At 43.2% G+C, this 14,238-nt stretch overlaps 1 protein-coding gene across 1 annotated transcript in view; it reads left to right on the top strand.

Annotated features, from left to right (window-relative positions):
* LOC112069207 (amphoterin-induced protein 3-like) overlaps positions 1-5,839 on the top strand; it is a 41,044-nt gene extending 35,205 nt beyond the window's left edge. Inside the window, exon 2 of the mRNA XM_024136496.2 lies at positions 5,174-5,839. Within this exon, the coding sequence (XP_023992264.2) occupies positions 5,174-5,251 (78 nt within the window). The 3' untranslated portion in view covers positions 5,252-5,839. The remainder of the gene's footprint in view (positions 1-5,173) is intronic.
* The last annotated feature ends 8,399 nt before the right edge of the window (positions 5,840-14,238 follow it).

A 14,238-nucleotide genomic window follows, 5' to 3' on the forward strand; every position in this document is an offset into this window, starting at 1 on the left:
ATGTACCTGTCATTTAATCTAACACGATTTACCTGTCATTTAATCTAACACGATTTACCTGTCATTTAATCTAACACGATTTACCTGTCATTTAACCGCTAACAGGTTTCTGGGACTAATATGTGCCAGCCTACGTGTGCCACTGCGCAATAGACGCATACTTATGAGTGGATTATGATTCAGGTCTATGATACTCATCGTGATGCAGATTATTTATATTCACATTTTGAGTAATTTAGCAGTTATACGTTCATCATGAAGAGACGCTTTTCAGATAAATACAAAATCATCTCTTTCTCCGTCACATCATTGACATTGGTAATGCATTGTTGAGAGCTTGCGAGTTAGCATTTCACTGTACCGTTTTACACCTCCTGTATCTTGTGATAAATAAACTTTGATTTGAACAAATAAAATATCAAAACGTGGCAAAAACCACAGCCATCAGGAACTACAAGTAGGAGTTTGATGATTTGGTCATTAATGTCTAATGGACAGTCTGCTCTTCTGTTGTATCCTGACTACCCACCCACATCCTCCTACACCAATCATGAATCACGTCATTGGGTTTTGAGAGTCTGATTGGTTAGAGTCGATCCAAGAGTTTTGACATCAGCACCAACGACTTGTAAGGATAGCAGTTTGACGCCGGACGAATGGAGCGATCAAAACAGATTCCAAACGTAATTCATAATGAGTCGTCAGGCAACTCCTGTTGTTGRACTAATGAAATATTCAGGCAAAGGCCTATAGCCTAACTCACAATGTGAGCAGAAGAAAAATACTTCTCCATATTTACAGTGGCTTGCGAAAGTATTCACCTCCTTTGGCATTTCTCCAATTTCCTTGTCTTACAACCTGGAATTAAAATGGATTTTTGGCGGGTTTGTATCATTTGATTTACACAAKAATCGTACCACTATGAAGATGGAAAACATTTTTTATTGGGAAGCAAACAAGAAATGAGACAACAAAATAGAAAAACTTGAGCGTGCATAACTATTCACCCCCTTAAYGTCAAAACTTTGTAGAGCCAACTTTTGCAGCAATTACAGCTGCAAGTCTCTTGGGGTATGTCTCTATAAGCTTGGCACATCTAGCCACTGGGATTTTTGCCCATTCTTCAAGGCAAAACTGCTCCAGCTCCTTCAAGTTGGATGGGTTCTGCTGGTGTACAGCAATCTTTACGTTATACCACAGATTCTCAATTGGATTGAGGTCTGGGCTTTGACTAGGCCATTCCAAAACATTTAAATGTTTCCCCTTAAACCACTCAAGTGTTGCTTTAGAAGTATGCTTAGGGTCATTGTCCTTCTAGAAGATAAACCTGCATCCCAGTCTCAAATCTCTGGAAGACTGAAACAGGTTTCCGTCAACAATGTCCCTTTATTTAGCGCCATCCATCATTCTTTCAATTCTGACCAGTTTCCCAGTCCCTGTCTATGAAAAACATTCCCACAGCATGATGRTGCCACCACCATGCTTCACTGTGTTGATGGTGTTCTCAGGGTGATGAGAGGTGTTGGGTTTGCGCCAGACATAGCATTTTCCTTGAGGGCCAAAAAGCTACATTTTAGTCTCATCTGACCAAACTACCTTCTTTCATATGTTTGGGGAYTCTCCCACATGTCTTTTGGCGAACACCAAACGTGTTTGCTTATTATTTTCTTTAAAACTTCTTCAGGATTGGTGGGTCCCCTGTGGAACGATTGAGCTAACATAGGCCAATGCGATTAGCATGAGGTTGTAAGTAATAAGAACATTTCCCAGGACAAAGATATATGTGATATTGACAGAAAGCTTAAATTATTGTTCATCTAACTGCACTGTCCAATTTACAGTAGCTATTACAGTGAAAGAATAGCATGCTATTGTTTGATGAGAGTGCACAGTTTTGAACATGAAACGTTATTAATAAACAAACTAGGCACATTTGGGCAGTCTTGATACAACATTTTGAACAGAAATGCAATGGTTCATTGGATCAGACCAAAACTTTGCAGATACACTGCTGCCATCTAGTGGCCAATATCTAAATTGCACCTGGGCTGGAATAATACATTATGACCATTGTCTTGCATTTCAAAGATAATAGCACAAAAAAAAAAGTTTTGTTTTTTTCTTTTTATTATCTTTTACCTGATCTAATGTGTTATATTCTCCTACATTCCTTTCACATTTCCACAAACTTCAAAGTGTTTCCATTCAAATGGTATCAATAATATGCATATCCTTGCTTCAGGTCCTGAGCTACAGGCAGTTAGATTTGGGCATGTAATTTTAGGCAAAACATTTCTTTTAAAGGGTTTGATCCTTAATTAAGCATTGGCTTTTTTTCTGGCCACTCTTCAGTAAAGCCRAGCTCTGTGGAGTGTACGGCTTAAAGTGGTCCCATGGACAGATACTCCAATCTCTGCTGTGGAGCTTTGCAGCTCCTTCAGGGTTATCTTTGGTCTCTTTGTTGCCTCCCTGACTAATGCCCTCCTTGCCTGGTCCGTGAGTTTTGGTGGGTTTGTTGTGGTGCCATATTCTTTCCATTTTTTAATAATGGATTTAATGGTGCTCAGTGGGATGTTCAAAGTTTCTGATATTTTTTTATAACCCAACCCTGATCTGTACTTCTCCGCAACTTTGTCCCTAACCTGTTTGGAGAGCTCCTTGGTCTTCATAGTGGCGCTTGCTTGGTGGTGTTGCAGACTCTGGGGCCTTTCAAAACAGGTGTGTATATACTGAGATCATGTGACAGATCATGTGACACTTAGATTGCACACAGAAGGACTTTATTTAACTAATTATGTGACTTCTGAAGGTAATTGGTTGCACCAGATCTTGTTTAGGGGCTTCATAGCAAAGMSGYTGAATACATACGCACTCACCACMTTTTAGTTGTTTTATTCTTTTTTTAAACAACTTTTTTTTTTTCATTTTACTTCACCAATTTGGACTATTTTGTGTATGTCCATTACATGAAATCCAAATAAAAATCTATTTATATTACAGGTTGTGATCTAACAAAATAGGAAAAACACCAAGGGGGTGAATAATTTTGCAAGGCACTGTACTAGCCCATGTCAGCTAATGTTTTTAGCTRGTTTTTTTTTAAGCACATTTATGTTGTTGTAATAGTTTAGGTCTCTCAGATATCACATGAACACACGTAAGACATGGCAAAATGTGGAGAATAGCAGGAAATGAACTTTAAAATGGCAACATGTTCTCTACATCCCATGGCAAAGGGTACAGAATTGCAGAAAATAAGCTTTACACCTGCAACCTGCTCTCTCAGATGGGTGGAAGATCGAGATGTCAACAGTAGCAACATGATAAATAATAACTACCCATCTGTGTCCCCCACAAAAACGTACCGCAAATAATATTTTCACAAACAGGATGCTAGGTACCAAAAATATCTACAGTGTGACAAATAGTCCCCAAATGGCAGCGAGCGCACGCAGACAAACACAAACACCACCAAATGACACCACACAGTGTCCTTTTGGATTTACACCTACACCCAGTCAGTCACAGCTCTCACACAGATCTCTCCATCTCCAAAAAAAACCACGTTTCAACACTAAACCGTTATCTTGTAGACATGTTTCAGCTTGTTGGCATGACGAAACAAATATTATGTTGCTTCGTCTTCAAAAAACATGGAAATTATACAACATTTAACGTATCTTTGTTTTGAAAAGGAACACTCAGTAGCTGATGCCAGTATCATGGTCTTCCTCTCGTGTTGATCTGTGAGACTTACAAGCTAGCCTGAATGCCAGTCGGTTTGTGCTACTATGCCAGCTCTTTCGTCACTCGTTGACATTTGCTTGACAGTCAGCAGGTGGAGTCGGCACGGGAACAAAGAAGGAGACAACAGATCGGACACCAGGCAAAGCTTCGAAAAGGYTGTCAGTTAAAACGTTGCAGCACCTCCGGCCGTGATTGAGAGCACCTAGGCTGTACCAGGGCTGTATAGAGTTCCATAGGGGAATTGGCCCAGCGTCGTCCGGGTTTGGCCCGGGCTAGGCCGTCATTGTAAATAAGAATTTGTTCTTAACTGATTTGCCGAGTTAAATAAAGGTTAAATAAAGGTTAATCTTAGTAATGTGGGCAGAATGGTTTGAAGGAGAAAAGGCTGTCCAAACATCTTGTGTGCATCCCAAATGGCACCACTACTTTAGACCAGAGCCCTATTCCCTATGTAGTGTACTACTATAGACCAGAGCCCTATTCCCTATGTAGTGTACTACTTTAGACCAGAGCCCTATTCCCTATGTAGTGCACTACTTTAGACCAGAGCCCTATTCCCTATGTAGTGTACTACCTTAGATCAGAGCCCTATTCCCTATATAGTGCACTACTTTAGACCAGAGCCCTATTCCCTATATAGTACCTACTTTAGACAGAGCCCTATTCCCTTATATAGTACACTACTTTAGACCAGGGCCCTATTCCCTATATAGTACACTACTTTAGACCAGAGCCCTATTCCCTAATATAGTGCACTACTTTAGACCAGAGCCTATTCCCTATATAGTACACTACTTTAGACCAGAGCCCTATCCCCTATATAGTGCACTACTTTAGACCAGGCCCATAGGGAAAAGGGTGCCATGTGGTAAACAACCCTTTACTGACAAGTGTGTGCTAAGCCAAAAACATAATATCTGTGCAAAACTGTCTGCTGAAATACTGTAGTTCAAATGTACCAAAGTGTCTCAGTCATTTCTCACCCAAGTATGACATCTCTCTCCTCTCTGTCTCTCTTTCTCACTCTCTCCTCACTGCACACCATCCCTTTCTCTCTCTCTCTCTCTCTCTCCTCTCTCTCTCTCGCTCGCTCCTCTCTCCTCTCTCTCTCGCTCCTCTCTCTCTCTCTCTCTCGCTCCCTCTCTCTCTCTCTCTCTCTCTCGCTCCCTCTCTCTCTCTCTCTCGCTCCCTCTCTCTCTCTCTCTCTCTCTCTCGCTCCCTCTCTCCTCTCTGCACACCATCCTTTCTTTTCTTTCTCTCTCTATTCCTCTCTCTCTCTCTCCTCTCTGCACCATCCCCTTCTCTCTCCTCTCTTTCTCTCTCTCTCTCTCTCCCTCTCTCTCTCTATCCTCTCTGCACCCCATCTCTCTCTCTCTACTCTCTGTACCATTGTCCCTCTCTCTCTCTGTCCCTCACCCTTCTCCAGATGTGTCAATCTACCTTTACTATCACCGATCAAACTCCTCGTCTGGGAGCATGGAACAATCTTCCATCACCACGGTAACATCAGACGGCAGGGCAACCGACAGAGGCAGACTCCGGATGATGTCACAAAAACAACAACAACTGATTTCCTGAAAAAGAAAAGAAGATTAAAGTCCTTAAAGTAGGATTGAATAGTCTTCTATAACCAGCTTCAACAAAGACCACTGTCTCCCGTATAGGCACAGAGCGGTTCCTCCGTACACCACAAATAAGAGCCAACTACCTATGCACGTCTCACTCAATCACTGTGAATTGTAATGCTTTTAATGGAGCCACAAGGCCAAAGATATCAGTATTATTAGGCTATAGCACGGTGATGAAGAGGACAATGAATGATATTAGCAATCATTTGAAACATTATGTACTGTAGATAGTGAAAGTAGTCTTGAGTAACACAGTATAGAATGACTGACCTATAGTAGCGCAGTATTATTTGTATATTATTTAGTGTAGATTAATTGTATATTATTTAGTGTAAATTATTTGTAGATTATTTAGTGTAGATTATTTGTAGATTATTTAGTGTAAATTATTTGTAGACTATTTAGTGTAAATTATTTGTAGATTATTTAGTGTAGATTATTTAGTGTAGATTATTTGTAGATTATTTAGTGCAGATTATTTAAATGTAGATTATGTAAGTGTAGATTATTTGCAGATTATTTAGTGTAGAATCTTTGTAGATTCTGTAGATAATTGGGACAAGATGGGGTTGGGTGAGCAGGGGATGGGAAATAAATAAATTGGATAAAATTGAGAAATTGCTTGAATATATCAGATAAATAAAATATATTTAACATCTACCTATTCCTTTTTTTTCTGACTATGCATGATGATCATGTGCTCTTTGCATTAAGTGGTAGAACACATATGATTTACTACCACAACTGAGGCTGTGGCGGTCATGAAATTTTGTCAGCCCGGTGACTTCAAGCAAATAACTCTGTAATTGACCCTTAATGAACATAAACACATTTAGCATCTCCTGTCTTCCACGCATAGCCTACAAGCCACTGATGCAGACCTTTGGAACATCTACATAAATACATGTAATATAGCCTACACCGTTACAATAAATCCATTATTTATTTTTAGACAGGTCTATTCCAGAAGAACAGAAAAGCATACTCTGAGTTGTCCTTATGTTAGGTCCTGATGTGGCTATGCCATATGGCTGTGGGCTACTCGAGTTCATTAAGCAGACAAGATTAGCTTAGCATTATTGTATGTTACCATTACCATGGCATTATTGTATGTTATTTTATAGTATGAAGAATACAATTGAACATAGCTGAATGAAATAGAAAGGACATTTTCTCCAAACAATTGCGCACGTGCGCCTATTCTGTGTTGAACGGTTATCAAAGAATGCTTCATTTACAGTTATTTATGCAACTTCAGTTGTGATACAAACATTGGGCTATATGTTTTGATTTTTAATACATTGTAAGGCTGCATGATGAGACTAATGATGATTTGAAAAAAAGTTGTATGAAAGGCATGAGCTCTGCTTTGTTGTTTTTTTGCGCAGGCTGTACACACTACATCAGTCTCTCATTCGCAATTTGACAAGCACTTCATAATGCCTCAAATTTCCGAGTGGCATCACCTTTGTGTGGCTGTAATAACCCCTAACAAAATCCARACCCATCTCTCTCTCTCTCTCTTCTGAACCCGATCACTCTCTCTCTGTCTCTCTGTCTCTCTCTCGATCTCTCTCTCTCTCTCGATCTCACTCTCTCTCTCTCTCTCTCTCTCTCTTCTGAACCCGATCACTCTCTCTCTGTCTCTCTGTCTCTCTGTCTCTCTGTCTCTCTGTCTCTTGCTCTCTCTCTCTCTGTCTCTCTCTCTCTATCTTCTCTGAACCACCATCTGATAATGAATTGCACCCACCTGGTGTCCTAGTTCTAAATTTGTCCCTGATTAGAGGAGAACAATAGGGGGAAAAAGCAGTGGAACTGGCWTCGAGGTCCAGATTTGAATTTGAGGGATCGAAACACAACACATTGCAGGTATTTCAAGCCCCAAAAAGTAGAGGACATAGTTCTTATTTTCAGTAGACAAAACCTGTCCACTGAGAAGATAGAATGACTAACTGACTATACTCTCACTATCATGTCCTTGTGTCTACCTGCTGAAGCTGTCAACTTGTCATATTCTTCTCAGACAACTGAGCAAAAGAAGATGAATAGACTGACACATGGAGAAAAACAACAATATAAACTAAGGTAGTGTAGTTTGTTCTTTTGGTTTGTGTGTGTTTTGTGTGTGTTGTGTGCGTGTGCGTGTGCGTGTGTTGTTGTGTGTGTTGTGTGTTTGTGTGTGTGTGTTGTTTGTGTGTGTGTGTGTGGGTCGTGTGCGTGTGCGTGGTCTCTGCTGATGTGTCAGTTCATTATGCCTACAGTGGCTTGCGAAAGTATTCACCCCCTTGGCATTTTTCCTATTTTGTTGCCTTACAACCTGGAATTAAAATTGATTGCTGGGGTTTTGTATCATTTGATTTACACAACATGCCTACCAATTTGAAGATGCAAAATATTTAGTGGAAGCAAACAAGAAATAAGACAACAAAAAAGAAAAACTTGAGCATAACTATTCACCCCCTTAAAGTCAATACTTTGTAGAGCCACCTTTTGCACCAATTACAGCTGCAAGTCTCTTGGGTATGTTTCTATAAGCTTGGCACATCTAGCCACTGGGATCTTTGCCATTCTTCAAAGCAAAACTGCTCCAGCTCCTTCAAGTGATGGCTTCTCTGGTGTACAGCAATCTTTAAAAACCTCTTGAAGCTAGGGGGTAGAATTTTTATGTTTGGGAAAAATAATGTTCCTAATGTAAAGCTGCCTATTTCTCAGGCCCAGATGCTAGAATATGCATATAATTGACAGATTAGGATAGAAAACACTCTAAAAGTTTCCAAAACTGTCAAAAATATTTTCTTGGTCTATAAGTTAAACAGAACAGACATTGCGTTTTCCTTGATGGCCAAAAAGCTACATTTTAGTCTCATCTGGCCCGAGTACCCTTCTTCCATATGTTTGGGGGAGTTCTCCCACATTGCCTTTGTCGAAACTATGCGAACCACCAGACCAGACGTGTGTGCTTATTTTATTTTAAGCAATGGCTTTTTTCTGGCCACTCTTCCGTAAAGCACAGCTCGTGCAGAGTGACAGCTTTAAAGTGGTCCCATGGATGATACTCCAATCTCCGCTGTGAGCTTTGCAGCTCCTTCAGGGTTATCTTTCGTCTCTTTGTTGCCACTCTGATTTAATCCATTTGCCTGGTCCGTGAGTTTGGTGGGCAGCCCTCTCTTGGCAGGTTTGTTGTGGTGCCATATTCTTTCCATGTTTTAATAATGGATTTAATGTGGCTCCGTGGGATGTTCAAAGTATCTGATATTTTATTATATCCAACCCTGATCTGTACATCTCTGCAATTTTGTCCCTGACCTATTTGGAGAGCTCCTTGGTCCCCTTGCTTACTGGTGTTGCAGACTCTGGGGCCTTTCAGAACAGAGGTGTGTGTGTGTATATTATATATATTATATTGATGTTTTTTTTATTTGTTGTGTGTGTGTGTGTGTGGTTGTTGTTGTGTTGTGTGTGTGTGTGTGTGTGTGTGTGTGTGTGTGTGTGTGTGTGTGTGTACTGAGATCATGTGACAGATCATGTGACACTTAGGTTGCACACAGGTGGACTTTATTTAACTAATGATGTGACTTCTGAAGGTAATTGGTTGCACCAGATCTTATTTAGGCTTCATAGCAACGGGGTGAATACATGTGAACGCACCACTTTTCGTTTTTTCAATTTTTTAGAATTTCTTTAAACAGTAATTGTTTCATTTCACTTCACCAATTTGGACTATTTGTGGTTGTCCTACATGAATCCAAAAAATTATTTAATACATTTCCTATTTGCCGTGTTTGTCTTTTTTTTTTATTTAATCTATAGGAAATCTTTTTTTTCTTGCTTAGGAAAAGCACCAAGGATGAATACTTTGCAAGCAGTACATATAACACCACAACTGTTTAATTATATCAGTAGACTAATAACTTCCCTCTATGTCACAATGGCACCTATTCATTTAGTGCACTTACCCATAGGTCTCTGGTCTAAAGTAGTTGCACTACCCATAGGGCTCCTGGTCTAAAGTAGTGCACTACCCATAGGCCTCAGTGGCAAATCATGGCTGCTCTGGTCTAAAGTAGGTGCACTACCCCATAAGGCTCTGGGTTCAAAGTAGTGCCACTACCCCATAGGCTCTGGTCTAAAGTAGTGCACTACCCCATAGCTCTGGTCTAAAGGAGTTCACTACCCATAGGGCTCTGGTCTAAAGTAGTGTACTACCCCATAGGGCTCTGGTCTAAAGTAGTGTACTACCCCATAGGGCTCTGGTCTAAAGTAGTGCACTACCCCATAGGGCTCTGGTCTAAAGTAGTACACTACCCACAGGGCTCTGGTAAAGTAGTGTACTACCCCATAGGGCTCTGGTCTAAGTAGTGTACTACCCCATAGGGCTCTGTCTAAGTAGTGCACTACCCCATAGGCTCTGGTCTAAAGTAGTACACTACCCACAGGGCTCTGGTCTAAAGTAGTACTACCCCATAGGGCTGGTCTAAAGTAGTGTACTACCCCATAGGCTCTGGTCTAAATAGTGCACTACCCATAAGGCTCTGGTCTAAATAGTGCACTACCATAGGCTCTGGTCTAAAGTAGTGCACTACCCATAAGGCGCTGGTCTAAATGAGTGCACAATTTAGAGAACTGGGTGCCATTTGTGACGCAGACTTGTGCTAGCAGTTACCATACACTTCCAGTCATTGCGCTAACGCTAGTTGCTAACACTAAGTAACGCTAGTTAGCAACTTCCTTCAAATTAAACGCGGAAACATAGCAACGTTATTCACTTAGAAGTAGCATAAGGGCTTTATAGCCAAAAAAAAACGAAGTGTCCCTTTTGACAGAGTGCAGTTGTCTAGGTTTGTATGTGCTGCGACCCTGACTGCCGACTGCTGACTGCTGACTGCGCTGGCGTCAGTGTACATCTAACTTTACCAAAGCCAATAACAAATGAAAAAATGTATCACGCGCATGTTCTATTACTGAGAAGATTGTAATTCAATCATTCACAACAACACAGGTGCTGCTGTAAGGAAGTCAAAGTCAAGGAAACAGTTGGTGTTAGAATGCGCCTTCACTTTCTCTCTCGGCGGTGTTGTTGATTAACACAGGCCTGATGCGTCCTATCTTTCAGAGCTGCCTGCTCAATCAGCTGAGGAGTGTTCTGTGTGTGTGTGTGTGGTTGTGGTGTGTGTGTGTGTGTGTGTGTGTGTGGGTGTGTGTGTGTGTGTGGTGTGTTGTGTGTTGTGGTGTGTGTGTGTGTGTGTGTGTGTGTGTGTGTGTGTGTGTGTGTGTGTGTGTACGTGTACGTGTGTGTGTGTGTGTGTGTACGTGTGTGTACGTGCGTTTACATGTGTGCGTTCGTGCGGTTGTGTTAACATTCGTTCAGTTTCAGCTCCCCTCTGTGTAGGAGCGCTCTGTGGGAAACCAAACAAACCTTGAGCGGGAAAGGAATCACTCTATCAGCTCCTATCAGAGGAACGAGGCATAAAAGGATTCACTTCTATCAGCCTCCATCTGATGAACGAGGCATGACACACAAGAAATAGAGATGTAGCCACAGACATAGCAACACTTCTTTACTTATTCTATACTAGAACATGGAAAACAGTTTAGCACGAGAATTTGTTTGTTACATTCAGTACTTGTGTCAAATGTGTCCACAAATCAAGTCTGTTTATCAGAGCAGCGGATGTCCCACTTATAGCGTGAGCACACTGTGCCTTCTCCACTTAGCCTCCACTGGGAGTCTGGACTGCATCATGTTAGATCCCCACTTAGCCTGCACTGGGAGTCTGGGCTGCATCATGTTAGATCCCACTTAGCCTCCACTGGGAGTCTGGGCTGCATCATGTTAGCTCTCCACTTAGCCTGCACTGGGAGTCTGGACTGCATCATGTCAGCTCTCCACTTAGCCTGCACTGGGAGTCTGGGCTGCATCATGTCAGCTCTCCACTTAGCCTGCACTGGGAGTCTGGACTGCACATTTTAGCTCCCACTCAGCCTCCACTGGGAGTCTGGACTGCATCATGTTAGCCACACTTAGCCTGCACTGGGAGTCTGGAATGCATCATGTTATCTCCCACTTAGCCTGTACTGGGAGTCTGGACTGCATCATGTCAGCTCTCCACTTAGCCTGCACTGGGAGTCTGGACTGCATCATGTCAGCTCTCCACTTAGCCTGCACTGGGAGTCTGGACTGCATCATGTCAGCCTCCACTTAGTCTGCACTGGGAGTCTGGACTGCATCATGTTAGCTCTCCACTTAGCCTGCACTGGGAGTCTGGGCTGCATCATGTCAGCCTCCACTTAGCCTGCACTGGGAGTCTGGACTGCATCATGTCAGCTCTCCACTTAGTCTGCACTGGGAGTCTGGACTGCATCATGTCAGCTCTCCACTTAGCCTGCACTGGGAGTCTGGACTGCATCATGTCAGCTCTCCACTTAGCCTGCACTGGGAGTCTGGGCTGCATCATGTCAGCTCTCCACTTAGCCTGCACTGGGAGTCTGGACTGCATCATGTAGCTCCCCACTCAGCCTCCACTGGGAGTCGGACTGCATCATGTTAGCTCAACACTTAGCCTGCACTGGGAGTCTGGACTGCATCATGTATCTCCCCACTTAGCCTGTACTGGGAGTCTGGACTGCATCATGTCAGCTCTCCACTTAGCCTGCACTGGGAGTCTGGACGCATCATGTCAGCTCTCCACTTAGCTGCACTGGGAGTCTGGACTGCATCATGTCAGCTCTCCACTTAGTCTGCACTGGGAGTCTGGACTGCATCATGTTAGCTCTCCACTTAGCCTGCACTGGAGTCTGGGCTGCATCATGTTAGCTCAACACTTAGCCTCCACTGGGAGTCTGGACGCATCATGTTAACTCAACACTTAGCCTGTACTGGGAGTCTGGCCTGCATCATGTTAGCTCTCCACTTACCTGCACTGGGAGTCTGGACTGCATCATGTTAGCGCTCCACTTAGCCTCCACTGGGAGTCTGGGCTACATCATGTTAGCTCAACACTTAGCCGCACTGGGAGTCTGGGCTACATCATGTTAGCTCTCCACTCAGCCTGTACTGGGAGTCTGGGCTGCATCATGTTAGCTCAACACTCAGCCTCCACGGGAGTCTGGACTGCATCATGTCAGCTCAACACTTAGCCTCCACTGGGAGTCTGGGCTGCATCATGTTAGCTCAACACTTAGTCTGTACTGGGAGTCTGGGCTGCATCATGTCAGCTCAACACTTAGCCTCCACTGGGAGTCAGGCTGCATCATGTTAGCTCAACACTTAGTCTGTACTGGGAGTCTGGGCTGCATCATGTTAGCTCCCCACTTAGCCTGTACTGGGAGTCTGGACTGCATCATGTTAGCTCTCCACTTAGCCTGTACTGGGAGTCTGGGCTGCATCATGTTAGCTCTCCACTTAGCCTCCACTGGGAGTCTGGACTGCATCATGTTAGCTCAACACTTAGCCTCCACTGGGAGTCTGGGCTGCATCATGTTAGCTCAACACTCAGCCTCCACTGGGAGTCTGGACTGCATCATGTCAGCTCAACACTTAGCCTCCACTGAGTCTGGACTGCATCATGTTAGCTCTCCACTTAGCCTCCACTGGGAGTCTGGACTGCATCATGTTAGCTCTCCTCTTAGCCTGTACTGGGAGTCTGGGCTGCATCATGTTAGCTCAACACTTAGCCTCCACTGGGAGTCTGGACTGCACATGTCAGCTCTCCACTTAGTCTGCGCTGGGAGTCTGGACTGCATCATGTTAGCTCATCACTTAGCCTGCACTGGAGTCTGGACTGCATCATGTCAGCTCTCCACTTAGTCTGCGCTGGAGTCTGGACTGCATCATGTTAGCTCTCCACTTAGCCTGTACTGGGAGTCTGGACTGCATCATGTCAGCTCTCCACTCAGCCTGTACTGGGAGTCTGAGCTGCAACATGTTAGCTCTCCACTCAGCCTGTACTGGGAGTCTGGGCTACATCATGTTAGCTCAACACTTAGCCTGCACTGGGAGTCTGGACTGCAACATGTTAGCTCCCCACTTAGCCTGCACTGGGAGTCTGGGCTGCACCATGTTAGCTCCCACTTAGCCGCACTGGGAGTCTGGACTGCACCATGTTAGCTCAAAACACTTAGGCCTGGCACTGGGAGTCTGGGCTGCATCATGTTAGCTCAACACTTAGCCTGTACTGGGAGTCTGGGCTGCATCATGTTAGCTCTCCACTTAGCCTGCACTGGGAGTCTGGGCTGCATCATGTTAGATCTCCACTCAGCCTGCACTGGGAGTCTGGGCTACATCATGTTAGCTCAACACTTAGCCTGCACTGGGAGTCTGGGCTGCATCATGTTAGCTCTCCACTCAGCCTGCACTGGGAGTCTGGACTGCAACATTCAGACATTTGGGTGGAGTGTTCCTTTAAGTAACCTTCTGTCTTATGTAACCATGCCAAACTTAGTAAGGATCCGCCCCTTTTTWAAWTTTTTACCTAAAATGACATACCCAAATCTAACTGCCTTTAGCTCAGAACTTGAAGCAAGGATATGCATATTCTTGATACCATTTGAAAGGAAACACTTTGAAGTTTGAGGAAATGTGAAATTAATGTAGGAGAATATAACACATTAGATCTGGTAAAAGGTAATACAAAGAAAAAAACATGTATTTTTTTGTATTTTCTTTGTACCATCATCTTTGAAATGCAAGAGAAATAGCCAATATATGACTTTAAGATTCTAGGCGCAATTTAGATATTGGCCACTAGATGGCAGCAGTGTATGTGCAAAGTTTTAGACTGATCCAATGAACCATTGCATTTCTGTTCAGAATTTTGTATCAAGACTACCCAAATGTGCCTTGTTGGTTTATTAATACATTTTC

The sequence above is a fragment of the Salvelinus sp. IW2-2015 genome, unplaced genomic scaffold, assembly GCF_002910315.2.
Source record: "Salvelinus sp. IW2-2015 unplaced genomic scaffold, ASM291031v2 Un_scaffold932, whole genome shotgun sequence".
NCBI classification, from domain to species: Eukaryota; Metazoa; Chordata; class Actinopteri; order Salmoniformes; family Salmonidae; genus Salvelinus; species Salvelinus sp. IW2-2015.